Source organism: Leishmania infantum, chromosome 33 (assembly GCF_000002875.2).
Source record: "Leishmania infantum JPCM5 genome chromosome 33".
NCBI lineage: Eukaryota > Euglenozoa > Kinetoplastea > Trypanosomatida > Trypanosomatidae > Leishmania > Leishmania infantum.
Window position 1 is genome coordinate 1,123,147 of NC_009417.2, and position 16,362 is coordinate 1,139,508.

The window sequence follows — 16,362 nt, forward strand, 5'->3', positions numbered from 1 at the left end:
AATCGACTTAGACGCATACCCGCCAGCATGAACCGATGGGAGAGATCCTTCATGTCGTGCATGCCCTCTATGTCGCAAAGCCAAACTGCACTAAAATGCCTCGCACTCCATCCCCTCCTCTCTTCCCCTTTTTTCTCTCCCCTTTTCTTCTGCGCATCCGTGCCACATCACAAAACCACCTACACAAACAAATCTATCGCCGGCTATAACTACCAACCCTACAACCACCACGGCAACACTCGCCCGCTCCCCACCCCCACTCGCAGCAGCAGTAGCAGCATCCTCGACAAAAAAAAAGGCTGAGCCGCCTACTCTCAACCCAAGCTTTCATCAGTTTTGTTTACCCTTATCTCTCTCTCTCGGAGTGTTCCCTTTTCTTTCCCCCTTTTTTGTTTTTGTTTTGAGCTCTTGTGCTTCACGCATCTTGCTAACATGGTGCTCACCTCCCGATTGTCGCCTTGAACGCATAGAACTCCGCACCACCGCTCTCTCTCTCTCTCCGTTCCTTCCGTCCTCTGCTTCGCTTGTTCGCAGTCGCAGACACACAGAACAACGACAACAACGACCAACAAACAATCATTAAGACCCGACACACCACAACGACGTCTGCATGTACATCCGTCCAGATAGCGAGAGAAGCCGCCGTCCCCTTCTGACGAAGCGCCACTCGTAGACGCGCATCCACACACGCCAGCGATCAACAAGAAGCAAAAGCGCAAGAGAGCAGCAAGACAGGAAATCACACCACAGCTGAAAGCCCCGTCTTAGTGTTTCTCTCACTCTCGCTGGTTGTGTGTGAGCCCTACTGCGTTCCCGCCCTCAAACACTCACATCCGACCACACACCCGCCGCAGGAGCCATGCCACCAAAGGCACCCAAGGGAGCCCCCAAGGCGGCGGCCAAGAAGGGGCCGCCGAACGCCATGCTGGCGAAGCTCAAGATGAAGATGGAGCTTCAGAAGGCGGAAGAGGAGCGTCTGCGCCTCGAGGCCGAAGAGGAGGAGCGCCGTATCCGTGAGGAGGAGAGGCTCGCTGAGGAGCAGCGCAAGTTCGAGGAGGCGGAGCGCCAGAAGGAGCGCGAGCGTCAGAAGGAGGAGGAGCGCCTGGCCCGCAAGGAGCGCAAGGCGGCTGGGAAGAACGACGCCCTCGACCGCATGCGCGCGGCTGGCATGATATTGCCCGATGTAGATCGCATTCGCCATGATGAGGAGGTGCGCAAGGTGGAGGAGAACGCTGCGCCAAAGCCGAAGCCGAAGCCGAAGCCGAAGCCGGTCGTTGCCGCGGCGCCGCCTCCCGAAGAAGAGGAGGAGGAAGAGGGGGAGCCGACCGAGCTGACAGAGTCGGAAGAGGAGATCGACGAGGACGACTGGGAAGCCGTCATGGAGCGCGATGAGCGCCGCGCCACCCGGCACACGAACAACGAGCGCATCCGTGCCGAGCGTGCTGAGCGCAAGGAGACGCGCGAGGCGGAGAAGCGGAGGATGGAAGAAGAGATTCGGTCCAAAAACCACGTTTTGGAGAAGGTGAGCAACCTGCGCTCCCCGATTTGCTGTGTGCTCGGCCACGTCGATACGGGTAAGACCAGCCTGCTGGATCGCATTCGCTCTACCAACGTACAGGGAGGCGAGGCCGGTGGTATTACGCAGCAGATTGGCGCCACGTTCTTCCCTCGCGAGTCCCTCGTGTCTGCCACGGCGGAGCTGATCAAGAAGCACAAGTGCAACCTTAACGTGCCGGGTCTGCTGGTGATCGACACTCCCGGTCACGAGTCCTTTACAAACTTGCGCAGCCGCGGCAGCAGCCTGTGCGACATTGCGATTCTGGTGGTGGATATCATGCATGGTCTGGAGCAGCAGACGCGCGAGTCCATCCGCCTACTGCGCGAAAAACGGTGTCCATTCATTGTGGCACTGAACAAGGTGGATCGCCTGTTCGACTGGCAGCCGCACGAGAACATGGACATACAGCAGTCACTGGAACTACAGAAGGCGCACGTCCGCAGCGAGTTCCACACGCGCTGGTGCCAGGTGAAGAACGAGCTCTCCGCTGAGGGGCTCAACTCGGAGCTGTACTACAACAACAAAGAGGTGCGCAACGTTGTGTCGGTCGTACCGACGTCGGCCCGCACCGGCGAGGGTGTGTGCGACCTGCTCTTGCTGGAGATTCAGCTCGTGCAGCAGTTCATGGAGGGCAAGGTGACCTACAAGGACGATTTGCAGTGTACAGTGCTGGAGGTGAAGCCGATCACGGGGTACGGCTTCACGATCGACGTCATCCTCATCAACGGCGAGCTGCACGAAGGAGACGAGATATGTCTGTGTGGTCAGAACGGCCCCATCTTCACGCAAATCCGGTCGTTGCTGACACCGCAGCCCCTGCGCGAGATGCGTGTGCGCGGCGAGTACATTCACCACAAGTCGATCAAGGCTGCAATGGGAGTGAAGATCTCCGGAAATGACTTCGAGTACGTCATCCCCGGTACCCAGCTCCTCGTGGTGCACGCAAACGACAACAAGGAGAAGATCGCCGAGCTGGTCATGAAGGATGCAACCAATATCAACGAGTTCCTGGACCCCGACGGTCTCGGCGTGAGTGTGCAGAGCAGCACCCTCGGCGCCCTCGAAGCCCTTCTGTCGTTCCTGAAAGGCATGAAAATCCCTGTGGCGAGCATTGCCATTGGACCAATCTACAAGCGTCACATGCACCAGGTGCTATCAATGAAGCGGCGCGAGCCGCGCTACGCTGTAATTCTTGCATTCGACGTGCCGGTTTCCGAGGAGGCGCGCGAGATCGCGAAAAAGAACGACATCGACATCTTCGAAGCGAACATCATCTACCACCTCTTTGACAAGTTCACTCGCTACATGAACGAGTATGAGCAGCGCGAAAAGGACCGCCTGCGCTCTGTCGCGGTCTTTCCGGTGCAGTTGAAGATGATTGCCGAGTCGATCCACTCGACCGACCCCATCATCATCCCAGTCACGGTGGAGCGTGGTCAGCTGCGCCCTGGAACGCCACTGAGCGCGATTCGCAAGAAGGACGACAGCGTCGTCGTTATTGGCCGCGTGATGTCGATGGAGCGCGACAACCGGTCAGTGGAGATCGGCACCCCTGGCATGGACCTGGCTGTGAAGATAAACTCCGGTGAGTCGGGTGTCACCGTCGGCCGGCAGTTCGACAACAGTGACATCATTGTGTCGCATATCACTCGCCAGTCCGTGGATGCCGTGAAGAAGTTCAAAGACGAGCTGAAGCCGGATGATGTGTTGCTGCTGGCCTCGCTCATCAAGGTGCTGAAGGTGCCCAACAAGTAAGCACACAAGGCGAGGAGCAGCGCAGAAAGAACAACAAAACAAACCAAACGAAAAAAAAAAGGTGGCGGTAGACTGAGAAGGAAGGTGAGAGGGATGGAAAGGGTAGAAGGGGTCTGCACAGGCACACAGGCAGAGCTAGGACCACGGGCGGAGATAAAAAGAAAAGCATGCGTAAGAGGAGGAGAGTGTGTATATGTGTATTGCTAGCTATATGGACCCGCACATATGCGTGTAATGGTGTCGCTCCACACGCCTTCTCGTATGTACTGGTGTGTGCGTGCGTGTGCGTGTTTTCGACTATTGCTGTCGAGTCTCTTGTGGCGTGCAATCACGCGCAAATACGGCTGTAGCAGCTCGCCGCCGCCGTCGCCTCCTACGCCTTACGCTGTCCCTTTCCCACTCCACAGATCCATCAATGAAGGCAACGTTTTGGCGCGCAGCAGTCTGCGCCATCATCCTGCCTATCCTTTCCTCTGTCCCGGTCTCTTTATGTTTCTCCTCATCTCCCTGCGTACGCGATGGCACCGGTGCACTGCCCTTTTCATCCTGCATTGCTTTTTTTTTGCCTTTTCTGACGTTTTGTTCCGCCTGCTCACACGTTCGCACCGTTCGCTATCCTTTTTACTGTTTTTTTTTCTTTCGGTTTTGCTTTTTTGTTGTTGTTGTCGGCGATCCCCCCTACACACACAGAGAGCCACTGTCATTACCCTTTCTTTTTGTCCCTGTATTCGCACACTCGACGTGTGCCGCGGTTGATGACGGTGGTGGCCGTCCTTGGAGAAGCGCCTGTGCTTGGTTCCTTTCCTTGCTTTGTATGTGATTAACATGACTCGTAACTAACGCCTCTCCTCCTTCTCTTCCTCCTCGGTGCCTCGCTTTCGTTTTGTTTTTACCTCTTGTGCGTGAGTGTGCCGACTTTTTCGCTAGACAGCACTCTTGTTGGTGCCGGTGCGTTCATGTCAACGTCTTTCGATCGCGGCGTTGGTGCGGGTGTGCGCGCAGAGAGAGTGGCGCGCGTGTGTTAATTGCGTCACACAAGTGCCTCGCTCTTTCTCTCCCCCAAGTAACTTTTTTATTTTTCATGGTTGTTGGTGTTCTGTCGTTTGCCTTTCTTTTTCTCTTTCTGATATTGATGAGACGCAGATGCTCCTTTCCCTCCTCCTCGTTTCTCGTGCACGCACGTGAGCTAACGGAACACGGCCACTAGACAAGGCAAGCAACCAAGAAAAAACATGCCTCTTGAACGTGAGGATGTGAACTCAATGGCACCATCATGTTTGAGCAGCGTGTGCGTATGCGTGTAGGTGGTACTGCTGAACCCTCCCCAATTCTTCCCTCATGAGTCAAACTGAGCAGACAAGCATCCCCCCTTGAAAAAAAAAAGAAGCTATCAAGAAATAAGCTGCACGAGGTGAAGGGTAAAGGTCATTGGTCTCATCGGCAGTAATGAGGCGAAAAGCAAAAAAAAAAAGATATACAGCAGTAGCGGCGGCATGTGCAGCGGCTACTGCACATGATAACGTGAGTCTTTCTACACACAACAAAAACGAAGCAGAAACAGACGACTGCGCAGAGTTGTCGCGGCGGAGAGACCGGTCTCTGTGGTGTTGCTGCGCCGGGCCTGTGCTGCTCGTGGTAAGGTTGCGAGTGGCAGCCAGAAGGGAAGAGGGGCGAAATGCTGAATGGCAGCACGCAGTGTGCATGTCTTGTGCCACCCCTTCCCTTTTCGCTAGCGCACGCCTCGCAACCTCCACTGATGCCCCGTGTCGTATGCAGGTAGGAGTGCGCACTATATCCATAGCGAAGTAGCAGCCATCACCAAGGCGGGCAATTTGAGATGTTGGGTAGTAGTGTCGGTGCGGCGATCCGAGTCGATATCGCGAGTTCTGCGCACACCCGCATGCAGGGACGCACAGCTTTCCATCTATACCAGCATCATCGTGATCAATCAAACGTAGGCTTTGTATGTATCGGTCATCGCTCTCACGTCGTCATTTGCTCATGCGTCCTTCTCTTTTCTCTCGTTACGCGGCTGCGCTGTCCCTCGCACTCTGGCTACGGTTCTCTTCATCGTATTTGGCCCGCCCCGCTCCGCGAGAGAGACGCACTCGTGTTACTCCGCTGAGAAGTGAGGGACGGGCTACGGTTGTAGTGGCCACTAAAACGCTAAGGGATCGCTGCGCGTGTGGTGCACGGAGCCACACAAAGACCAGGCCTCGCGCACCTCATCTTCTTTACCGTTCATTGGTGTTTTTTTTTGGTCATCCATGCTGAGGCCGTCGCCCCTGGCGGACTCTGTTGTCCGCGCTTCCGCGTGGGATGACGGCGGGGCGGAGTTCATCTTTGCCGACGGCACCATTATGTCTTTTGTGGACAATATGAACACGTTCGTAGCGGTGCGCAGCAACCCTAGTCCTCGCGACACGCAGCGGGCAGTGAGTCACGCGGCCCGCCGGCGACAGCAGGAGGAGAGGCGGCAGCGGCTGTCGCCGACAACCGCTGCCGCAGAAGTTGAATATGTCGACTCGATCGACGACCCCGACGACGATGATGACGATAACCGCGAACTGTGCTTTACAGCCTGGACGCTCAGCAGGGACGTGGGTAAGGTGCGGGCGGCTCTCCAAATCTTCAACAGCCTCAGCGAACAGCCGCGGCTGCTGGCGTCGCTGCTGCCTTCAGAAATCCCTGCACCTCTTCTCTCGCCTTCCTTGTTGCCAGCTAGCGCTTCTTCGGTGACACCGGCGTATTCGATGGTGGGATCTTGTGGCGTGTGGCAAGAGTCGGGGCCTCCGATCGACACCCTGTTGCTGGAGCGGCGCGCTGACCTGTTCCGGCGACACGTCGTGTTTGGCACCGTTCGCGAGTGGATGCCCGTTTCTTCAGCCGCTACGCAGCGGCAGCCAGTGGTTCCAAGCGCGGCGCGGAACTCTCTACCGGGGCCAGAGTCATGTCTCATAGATGCCACGGCCGCGGCTCCGACTACTCTGGAGCGTGCGGCAGAGTTGAGAGTGGCAGAGAGCCCACCTGCGCACACAGGGTATGGCGATGATTCGAGTGTCGCGCTCCCCAAGGAAGTGCCCGTTGGCACGGTACTCGAGCTATGGTGTGCTCTGCGCCGTGTTTGTATGACGGTTGCGGTGCACCGCGAAACCTTCACAGTGCGGTGGCCAGCTCCGGTGACTCGCAGCGATGGATCGCGACTACCGCAGTCGTTTCACGCGCGAGACACTGCGGCATTGCATCTGTCACCAGTTTCGCCCAGCTGGTCCTCCTCCGTCTCTCCCCCGGGCTCTGCATCGGCGCCACTGCTGTTCACATGCATAGAGCAGACGTTCCCAGTGCGTGATCCACCAGACGCGTGGCGGACGATGCTGCTGCTGGCGCTAGAGCTGGACGCAGAGCTTCCTGGAGCGGAGAGGGAAAGCAGCGCCCCCAGTGCGGCGCCAGCGTCACCGTCTCACACCAGCGTCGGCGCACTAGGCACAGAGCCCGGCGACAATGTCAGCCGTTCTGCTTCCTGGCATGGCTGCTTGCCTGAACCGCACCGCTGGAGTGGTGCGCTGAACCAGCACCGTAACACCAACCCGTGTCGTTTCTCTCGACTGACTGCATTGCAGGCGGCGCACCTCGCTGCACCGCGGACGGCACGCGCCGTGGACGCGATGCGTGCGCTTCACCCACGTGGAACGCGACTTTGTTGGATGTACGAGGCGAACCACTGCGGCGCGAGTCGGGGGAGCCCGTCTGCCGTGTACTGGTGTCTGCGGGAGTCCGCTGAAGCGACACCCATCAAGGGAAACCTCGGCGGCACCTCGGCGGCGGCGCCGCTTCGGGCTACCGAAGTTGTGGTGTGGGTGGCCGAAGATGGCAGTGTTGTGCGAACCACGCTCGAGGGACAGGGCTACACCGTTAGACATCATCGTCTTCACTTGTCATCGTCTGGTGCGATGGCACCAGCGCCGGCTGTTTACCGACTTCAGGCGCACGACATTGCGGCAGCGATGGCGCCAGTAGACAAGCGCCTGCCATCGACTATCACGCCACTGCGCTGCCACGTTCCCGTGCTGCCCCAGTCAGCGTCAGCAGCCGCAGCAGCCTCTCCGGAGGTGCTTGCAGTCGCCATCATTGACCCTCAAAGCCTCTACTGCTTGCCAGCGTCCTTGACGGACGGCCTACAACGAGGCTGCACCGCGGCCACCGTCACTCCTGCGTGTGCGTGCTCTGCCTTGGCGGCGCTCACCGCGATGTTGGTGTCAAGCGAGCAGCGTTTCCCTGGATACATGGACTCGCACTGCAGCGCAGCAGCAGGAGCGCTGTCGCTTGCGTCGCTGGGCAGGGGTGTCACGTGTAAGAGAGTAGCGCCTTTGGAAGCCAACGACGCGGTGCGCCGCCTGCGCTTCGGCCGCTACATCGCCTCTGTGGTGGACGTCGCCATTCAATTGTCCCAGGTGAACTGCTCCGCCCAGCGTGCGGCTGACGCCGCCAGGCCATCGACAGGCCAGCCACGACTCGCTGCGTACTGTTGCGCCAGACCGGCAGCGACTTCGCCGTCGTGCTGGTCGCTTAGTGCGCACGGCTTGTCATGCCGCAAGGGAGCCCACTCAGCCGCGGCGACGACCACCTCCCGTAGCGCTTCCGCTGCCTCTGTTGTCTACTTGACAAGTCGGCTGGACGGCATCGGCACCTTCACAGCACTCACCAACGGCACCATTCGGGCCCACTTTGACGATCGCACCCTCCTTACACTCGTCCCCGGCGTGAACGAGATGGACGAAGAGGAGCTGCTGGCGACGTGTGTACTGCGCAACGCCACACGGTGTACAATGCGCGCGGCGCAGTGCCACCCTGGGCACGCGATGCACCGCTACTTGGCCTACGCGCTCCCGTTTCGTCGATATGTGTACTGGCGGGCTTTAAACCCGCGTGAACCGGCTGTCATGGACGGTGGATGTGCTGGGGTCTCGGCCAGCGAAAGACATGCGACAGCGCTGCAGGAGCAACCGCAGCAGCATCAGAGGCAAAGCCCCAGCGCAGCGGAGGTGGATAGACTCGAACACACCACAGCCCGCGACGACGCTTCTGCGTCACTGGCTGGCATCTCCGCAATGGAGGCAGGTGTGTCTCTGATGGAACCCCCGCTTGCGGATGAGTCTGCATGTCTTCTGCCGAGCTTGCGGTCGTGTTCCTTGGCCACATCCTTCGGTGCGTCGGGCGACGACGACGAGCGCGTTGCAACCGTGTTGAGCAACGCCGTTTGGGCTCCAGATGTGAAGTATGAGCCACCACACTATCCGCTGCCTAGTGGCCCGACGTGCTCTCCGCCAGTCTGCCTCTTCACCTCCGATGCCGTGATGTCTCAAGGCACCTTGAGCGACACTTTCCCAGCATGGGGACTGGTAGACACACAGCGAACGATGCAAACATACTACGACGCCGAAGTAGCCGAGGGTGCGGCGCAGCAGGCCCGACTGCAGGAGCTCCTTGATCAAAACGAGGCCCTTTCGAAAGCCACCCGAGCTCTTCTGCGCGACTAGATGGGGAGTGGTGAAGGAGGGTGAAGGAGAAAGATTGCAGTGGAGAGGCCGTGGCTATGAAGCACGCGAGTTTTGTGTTTGCGCATGTGCGCGTGCGTACGCTTTTTTTTATTGTCACTAGATGCGACTGAACTTCATAGATTCCGCAGAGGAGGAGGGAGAGGGAGGAGAGGCACGCACAGACACAGGCACAAGCCCCTGTGCCCATTCTCTTCCCATGTGTGTCACTGACCGGCACGAGGTCTTCGCTCTCTGTATGCTCTTTGCTCAGAGAAGACACCACCTAAGGAAATCACTGGCTTGCGCCGGTTTACAAGTGCGGCAGCGTCTGGAGTGTGGAATCGATGTGCCTGGGCGGCATGCGTTGTTTCCGTTGCGCCTCCTGTGCTCACCACTGTGCAAATGGAGAGGAGAGACGTGTGTGCGTGTGTGGGGGGGGGTCCATGCCCCCTGGCGTGCAAACTAAAACGTGTAGCAGGCACATTGAAAGGGAGAGACAACGTCCTCCTCACAAGATGCTCACACATGCAAGAGTGGCGGAGGATGTCGTTGGACAGAAGTCTGCCTGCTGCGCAGGTATGCTGTGTGGGGTAAAGGCAAGCGGATTTGCTCTATGGGGCAAACGGAACCCCGGAACACCGCGTTGTCGAACGGCGAGGTCACTCATGCCAATGCACCTCCCCCTTATTCCACGGTTCTCGCTCCCATAGCATATACGTCGTGCTGGTACCCCCTCATATGCCGCCTCGTCCGCTGTCCACCGTCCCTACCTCTCTCCTCTACGCTGCTGTCGCACGTGGTGTTCTCCCTGGTGCGCCGCCCGTCTGCATCAACGGCCTCTCGGCACCCCCTCCTCCTCTTCCTCCCTTCTTTTGTTTTTGTTTTGCCCGTGAACGGGAGCGGAAGAGACGGTAAGGGCCGTACAGAGAGGCACCGCGTGAAGTCTCTTGACGCGGGGGAGGGGAGAAGAGCGTCAGCTGCTCAACTCTGCGCTGAAACTTGGTACTAGTTTGACACCTGACGAGCGCACGCACAGCCCCGAGGATGGATTCCCGAGCGTACGACAATACGGCACGTTTTTCTGCGACGATTCCCTCTTCACGGTCGTTGTCTCTCGCATCCTCATCTGCGAAGGCCACGGCGAACTCGGCAGTGGCAAGGGGGAGCAATAATGGCTCGCTGCCGCCGAGCAGCGCCGATTTTCCTGCCATTGGCAACTGTGGGGGGCCGTTGGCGGACGACGGAGGCGGTGTCCACAGGAATTATGCAGCTTCCAGAGTGCTGTTTCCCAAATCGACGACTGCCGCCATGTGGCCGATGCTGATGGCACTCTCCCCGGCAGAGGCCGATCGTGCCAGCGACGCCTCCAGCAGGTACAACCAATACTCCTCTCACACCTCCCCTTCCACGGATGCTGCTCTTCCACAGCCACACGGAGGGTCGCCGCTTCACCTTTTGCGCTGCAGTGGGGATCAGGAGGGGCCGGCCCGTTGCGACAGTGGCGGTGGATCAGGCCTCGGGCAAGGTGTCCGAGCAGACTCACCCTCATTGGTATTTCCGCTGCCTGTGGTGCCGCAGACGCAGTTGTCGCTGTTGCCGTCGCAGCTGAGGCCCACGGCGGAAGATGCGCGGTCGAACTGGGGGCATGCATGCCAGGCGTCCTTATCTCCGCGCAGCATCAGTGGAAATGAGCGCGTGGACAGCGGCACCCCATCACCTCAACAGCCGCTGCCGCCGCAGCGCATGAAAACGTCGTACGCTGTACACCGTGTGCTACCCCGCATGGCGCACCCGCAGTTCACCAACAATCCGCACATCTTGTTCCCGCAGCACGGCACATCGAAATCGGGTTCCTCTACCCACACCTCGCAACCCTGCTCACCGCCTCTGCCACCCCTCAGCAACACCGTAGATGTGGCGGCGGTCCCCTGCGAACCGTCAATGGCTGCTGCCACGATGGACTTGCATCCCATGCGGGAAAAAGTAAACGGCAATGGCGTCACGTCGCCGCCGCTCTCACAGAAGATTCATCGATCACTACTCCACCAGACTGCTTCTCTGAGCACGCTGGACTTTGTAGCTTTACCGTCTCGTGCTCAGATGCCGGCAGAACTCACAGAAGCAGAATCGCCCACGCAACCTCCCGAGGCGCTCAGCGCGAAGCCCGACTTCGTGTTCGACTGCGCCGCCAGGGCCCCCGTAGCGACGATTCCGCTGCTCCTTCCCGCGTCTGCCGCCGACATTGCCGTGGTGCCGTCTACGTCGACCTCATTCTCTTCGCAGCTGGAGGAGGGCAGTGGACCGCTGCTCGGTGTAGCGATGCAGCAGCGGAAGCCGCACACATTGCTGGCGTCAGCTCTTGCCTTCGCCAATCTGCATAACGGCGAAGACAAGAGAAATGTAAGCGGGGCCTTTACGCCCTGTCTTATGGCGGTGCTTTCGCCATTAAACCAACAGCCACGCCACCACCAACACAATCAACCTTCCGCAGTGGCGCTTTCCAAGGCGGCGACGCCGGTGATGAGCGGCGGCTACGGTACGCGAGACTTTCAGCGCGGGACATGGGTGTTCCTGCTCGCCCGCCGGGAGCGCCTAGCGCGCGAGCTACTTGAGGCTGAGGAAACGAGCGAGGCGCTTCGGTGTTTGCCGGCGTCATACGCGGCGTGGCGCACCTACTACCGCCATACCTTGGGCAGCGCCGAATGCGGTGCGGTGCACCTGACTAGCAGCACAGATATGGGCATGTCCCTGTCTTCAGGCGTATCCACCGCATTGACAGCGCAGTTCGCCCCATCCACCATGATGCTGTCCGATACGGGCGACGCGGATGCTTCCTGCGAGGCGACTGATAGCGCATCTCTTTCGCACTGTCGTCTTGCGGACAAGGCGGAAGGGAAGCAGAAAGGCAAGAAACCACTCACGCTACCCCCACACCCGGCGTTCGCGGTGGCTGCCTACCGGCTTGAACTCCTGGAGAGCATCCTCGGTGACGAAATCAGGACAGAGGAGGACGAAGCATTTCACGTCTGCCTTGAGAAGCCGTTCAAGTACGAGCATCGACTGCTCACCGTCGGCACGTTGCCGCTTGAGCGGTTCCTGCGCAGCTGGATCGCCAGTCACCGTGCGCGAAGGCTGCGCCGCGCCCTCCAGCGGAGTAAGGTATGGGACCTGGAGCAGGAGGCCCGTGCCGCACTACATGCGACGAGCAAAACGCTGCAGCGGCGCTTCCAGCTGATGGTGACGGCTCTTGTCGAGCAAGAGCATTACTACCGCCGCGCTTTGGAGCTTCTGTACGCGCAGGATGCGGCGTGGACTGGGGTGGTGTTGCTGCGCTTGCAGGAACAGGTCGAGTGCTTCCCACTTGCGTTCGGCGCCGTCATGAGTAGAGCGCGCGTATGTGGGCGAATGAAAGGTGCGACCCTGTTCTCCAACCTTGCGCTGGCCGAGCAGGCAATTCGCGAAACGATCAGCGGCGAGGAAGCACGGCACCGTGCTGCATTCCCGACCGAGCTCGAAATGCGCGGAGTAAGCCGTATGCAAGAACCACAGGCACGCAAGAAACTTGTCGATCGCGAAGCTGCCGAGCGCGCCGTGGTGCATCAAGTTGTGTGCGCGCTGCAGACTCACTACAGCCTCCGGGAGGTGGATATCGAGGAGGGCATTGAGCGCCAACACTGGCTGAAGCAGCCGATGCAAAATCGCGTCGATTCCGTCGTTGCGAAAGCAACGCCGCCGCCCCTGCGTCGTGATGTTGTCGCATCCGAGGTGGAGCTGTGAGGCTGCAGGAACAGAAAACTGGGCAACGGGTGCGCGCCCGTCTTCTTCGCTTCTCTTTCGCTGGCGTACACGTACATGCACCGCCGCGCTATGCACATTCAGAATTATTCCTCCGGGTCTGTGATGTGGCGCACGTGAGTGAGGGCGTTGCTGATGCCCTTCTCTGTGCATGTGCATGCGTTTGTACCGCCTCGCTCGTATCTTCGTCTGTGTCACTCCTCTTCCCTTGTTTCTCTTGACGAGGAACCAAGCGAAGAAGCGATCCAACCGACGAACCACAGCGTCGGTCTGTCGGTCTGTCTCTCTCTCTCTTCCATGAAACTTTATTTCACATGTACAGGTGTAATACGTCTCTCTCGATGTGGATCTTGCTGCTGTCTCTGAGTTTGCGCACGCACGCACGTACGTTTGTGTGTGTGTGTGTGTGTGTCACATCGAGCAGCGAAAACGCTGCGCGAAAAAAAAAACAGCAACGCCCCCCTCCCCCCCCCAAAAAAAGAAAACATGCGCTTCCTCAACCTGCACGAACGTGCCGCTGCTCCTGTGTATTAGTTGGTAGGTGGTGAGCGAGAGAGATGCAGGGAGAAATTGTGAGTGCCTCTCTCTTTCGGACATGAACTTCACGGGGAAGCCAACAGGACGGGAGGATGCCTACCCGGGTTTACTCCGTCTTTTCACAGCATACCGGCCCTATTCAACTTGCACAAGCGACAACGTGTGAGCTCGCTTCCCATGATGTGCTGTGTGCTAGTAGAATACGCCTACGTGCGACAGCGACAAGATGCCTTCTTCTCCAGCTGCTCTTAGAGCTCTCAGTCCCCCCTCCACACACACACACACACCGTTGCGCTCTTGTTCCTTGCCCTCTGTCTGTGTGTGCGAATGAGTCTCCTACGGATCCCTTTAACGCCTCGCAGAGCTCTCTCCCTCTCCTGCCGCTGTTCGACGGCATCGCGCACACACACGCAAAAACACAAAAAGCTGAAAATATCTTTGAAAAGAACCCTCGACGACACGCTTTCAGGCGCACGATAGAGCGTCAGTTGCCTTTATCACTAGCTCGGCTGGCGTCGTTGCCCTGCTTCGACCATTGACTCTTCCCTCTTTCTTTCCCACACTCTCTCTCGCTCCACCGCTTGCTCTCGGTTGTTTGTCGGGCAGCATTTTCATAAAGACGCACGCACACACACACACACACACACACACAGAGTGAGAGAGAAATTGTCGCGAAGTAGGAAGAGGTGATGCCTCTGACGGCGGCTGGCATGCGGACGCTGATGCGTCAGATGCAGGAGGTGCAAGAGCACCCCGTCGACGGTGTGCAAGTGCGCCCGGCGGACTCGATGAGCGAGTATCACTTCGACCTGGACGGTCCGGAGGGGACGCCGTTCGCGGCTGGCCGCTTTCATGTTGCTCTCATTTTCGACGAGCAGTATCCAGAAGTGCCGCCAAAAGGCTTCTTCCGCACCAAGATCTTTCACCCCAACATCTCCGAGCGTGGTGACATCTGCGTGAACGCGCTGAAGCGTGACTGGGCCCCGACGCTTGGGCTGCGTCACATTCTTGTCGTCATCCGCTGCCTTTTGATCGAGCCGAACCCGGAAAGCGCGTTGAATGAAGAGGCGGGACGACTGATCTTGGAGGAGTACGCAGCATACGAGCGCAAGGCTGCCATGTACACCACTATAAACGCCGCGCGTCCGAACGGGGTGCCGCGGTTCACGCTTCCCGAGGTCCAGGCGGAGAAGGCGTCCAGCTTGGTCACGGCGGATGCCTCGGCTCCCGTAGCTGGGGAGAGCGGCGCCAGCTCCACCACCGCTGCTGCCTCAGCATCTTCCATGGCAAACGGCAGCACACCATCGACTGCCACACGCAGGCTGACCCTGTCGGAGGCGAACTGCCACCCAGGTGCAGCCACAGCGGCCGAGAAGGCCGAGAAGTCAAAAAAGAAAGCGCTGCGCCGCATCTGAGCGAATCCCAACGCGCTCGAATCCCGATTTTGTGTATGTCTGTCGGCTGAGATGATGTAGTTCCACGTTGCAAGTCTGGATACCTGCACGTGTCGCTGCCGCACCGCATCAGTTCAAGGGAATCCCAACAACAGTGCGGCGACACTCTACTCCTTTTATATATTTCCACTCCACGATGGTCCTAGCACCGTTTCTTGCGGGGTGTGTTGTTGTGCATGCCCTTTGCTTTACAGCTCCCACCCCGCCCTCTCTGCGTGCTCTCCATGTGGTGCTGGTGATGGTCGTCTTCCCTGTACTCCTCTTTTTTGTGACGATGTTTTGTTTGCGGATGCGCGTGTGAGTTTGCATGTCTCCATGTACGCACTCGCCCTTGTGCCGCGGAGGAGATGGACGACGCCAGAGGTGTATCAGATACACACGTACATGGGGCCTGCGTGCAGAGGAGAGGGCAAGGGGAACTCAAGAGGGCAAACCTACACGCGTGGAGGAGCATGTCGGAGACAGCGGTAAAGAAAGAGGGCCATGCCCTTTCGCTGCGAAGTCTCCCTCGCTCGCTCTTTCTCTGTGTCTCCGTCCTCTGACTGTATCGCTGTGAGCTTTCTGATTGGCTTCTTTGAGCGCCGTGCAAGGCTTTTAACACTCCCGGTAGCCGTTTTTCTGTGCCCTGCCACACCCAGCCAGAGACCAACATACACTTGCTCAATGTGTCATGTGTATCGTGGCCTGATCGTAGCGAAGCTAGCAAGCGTGTTGATCTACTTTTCCGATCCCTCGACTTCTTGTCTTTTTTGTTTTTGTTTCCTTGGCTCTCTCGTCCCGTTCCGTGAGAGACGCGGCAGAAAAGGCCCGGAGAGCGTAAAGGAAAAGAAAAGCACGACACGCGAATGCGAACCAGCGGAGACCCGCTTAGCGTCCTTCCTAGACCTTCTCTTCCGCTTGTTGCCGGGTACGCGTCACACGGTAGTCGAGAACTGCCCCACCCCTCCATCCACTTCGGCGATGCGCGCGAAAATTGGGGGGGGGGGGCAAAAGGACGGCTCCTGATCATGGAGGACGTGAGGTGAAGCTCGCCAGGCTCAGCTGACGCACCAACCACCAACTGGACGCACATGCGGCGACGAGTTCGGCATTGGGCTTTCTTCTCTCTTTCTCTTCGTTCTGCTTCTTCACAACATGGCATGTCTCTCATTACGCCTGGTTAAACGCGGTACTCTCTCTGCCCCTCAGCCTCCACTGGCTCACATGCTTCATCACTGCTACCGTCACCACCTCCCCCCCCTACTCCTCCTCATCCCCTTTTGTTTCGTTCTCGAGGTTGCCGGCACGCAAAAATGTATATCCACAGCCAAACAAAAAAAAAGAGAAAAACGTTCTGATCCACATCTATGTGCACGAACAGCAAACGACAATCCAACCACTCCAGCTAGTATTGTTATCATATATATTTATTTATGAGGAGGCTCCCCCTCTCCCTCTCTCTCGCTTTCTATATTGTGAATGTTGCGCCTCATCTCACCGCGACAAAGGCTTATACCCGTGTATGTGTGTGTGTTTGCACCTAGGTCGACGCTTCTCTCTCGCGCTAACACGAAACGCTGCTCTGCCCCTTCATCGCCTTCCCTACCGTTTACCAACACAGCGCTAGGCGTGTACGATCAGTGCTGTGCCTGTTTGTGTGCGTGTGTTTCTTTCTTCTTGTCGCTCTTGGCAGTTCTTGCTGCTGGCCCCTGCGGAAAGGGTTGCCCACGTCGCATGGAGAAGGGCG

The 16,362-nt window shown here is 58.4% G+C and overlaps 4 protein-coding genes across 4 annotated transcripts; all 4 read left to right on the forward strand.

Annotated features, from left to right (window-relative positions):
* Window positions 1-859: 859 nt before the first annotated feature.
* LINJ_33_2880 (putative translation initiation factor IF-2) lies at window positions 860-3,313 on the forward strand (the record flags this gene model as incomplete). Its single annotated transcript, XM_001468296.1, has 1 exon — window positions 860-3,313. One exon carries the CDS (start codon window positions 860-862, stop codon window positions 3,311-3,313), a length of 2,454 nt encoding a protein of 817 aa, XP_001468333.1.
* A 2,267-nt stretch (window positions 3,314-5,580) lies between these two features.
* LINJ_33_2890 (conserved hypothetical protein) lies at window positions 5,581-8,850 on the forward strand (the record flags this gene model as incomplete). Its single annotated transcript, XM_001468297.1, has 1 exon — window positions 5,581-8,850. One exon carries the CDS (start codon window positions 5,581-5,583, stop codon window positions 8,848-8,850), a length of 3,270 nt encoding a protein of 1,089 aa, XP_001468334.1.
* Window positions 8,851-10,158: 1,308 nt separating this feature from the next.
* LINJ_33_2900 (conserved hypothetical protein) lies at window positions 10,159-12,627 on the forward strand (the record flags this gene model as incomplete). Its single annotated transcript, XM_001468298.1, has 1 exon — window positions 10,159-12,627. The coding sequence occupies one exon, from the start codon at window positions 10,159-10,161 to the stop codon at window positions 12,625-12,627; it is 2,469 nt and encodes an 822-aa protein (XP_001468335.1).
* Window positions 12,628-13,871: 1,244 nt separating this feature from the next.
* LINJ_33_2910 (putative ubiquitin-conjugating enzyme) lies at window positions 13,872-14,597 on the forward strand (the record flags this gene model as incomplete). The annotated part of the gene is made up of 1 exon (XM_001468299.1): window positions 13,872-14,597. The coding sequence occupies one exon, from the start codon at window positions 13,872-13,874 to the stop codon at window positions 14,595-14,597; it is 726 nt and encodes a 241-aa protein (XP_001468336.1).
* Window positions 14,598-16,362: the final 1,765 nt, after the last annotated feature.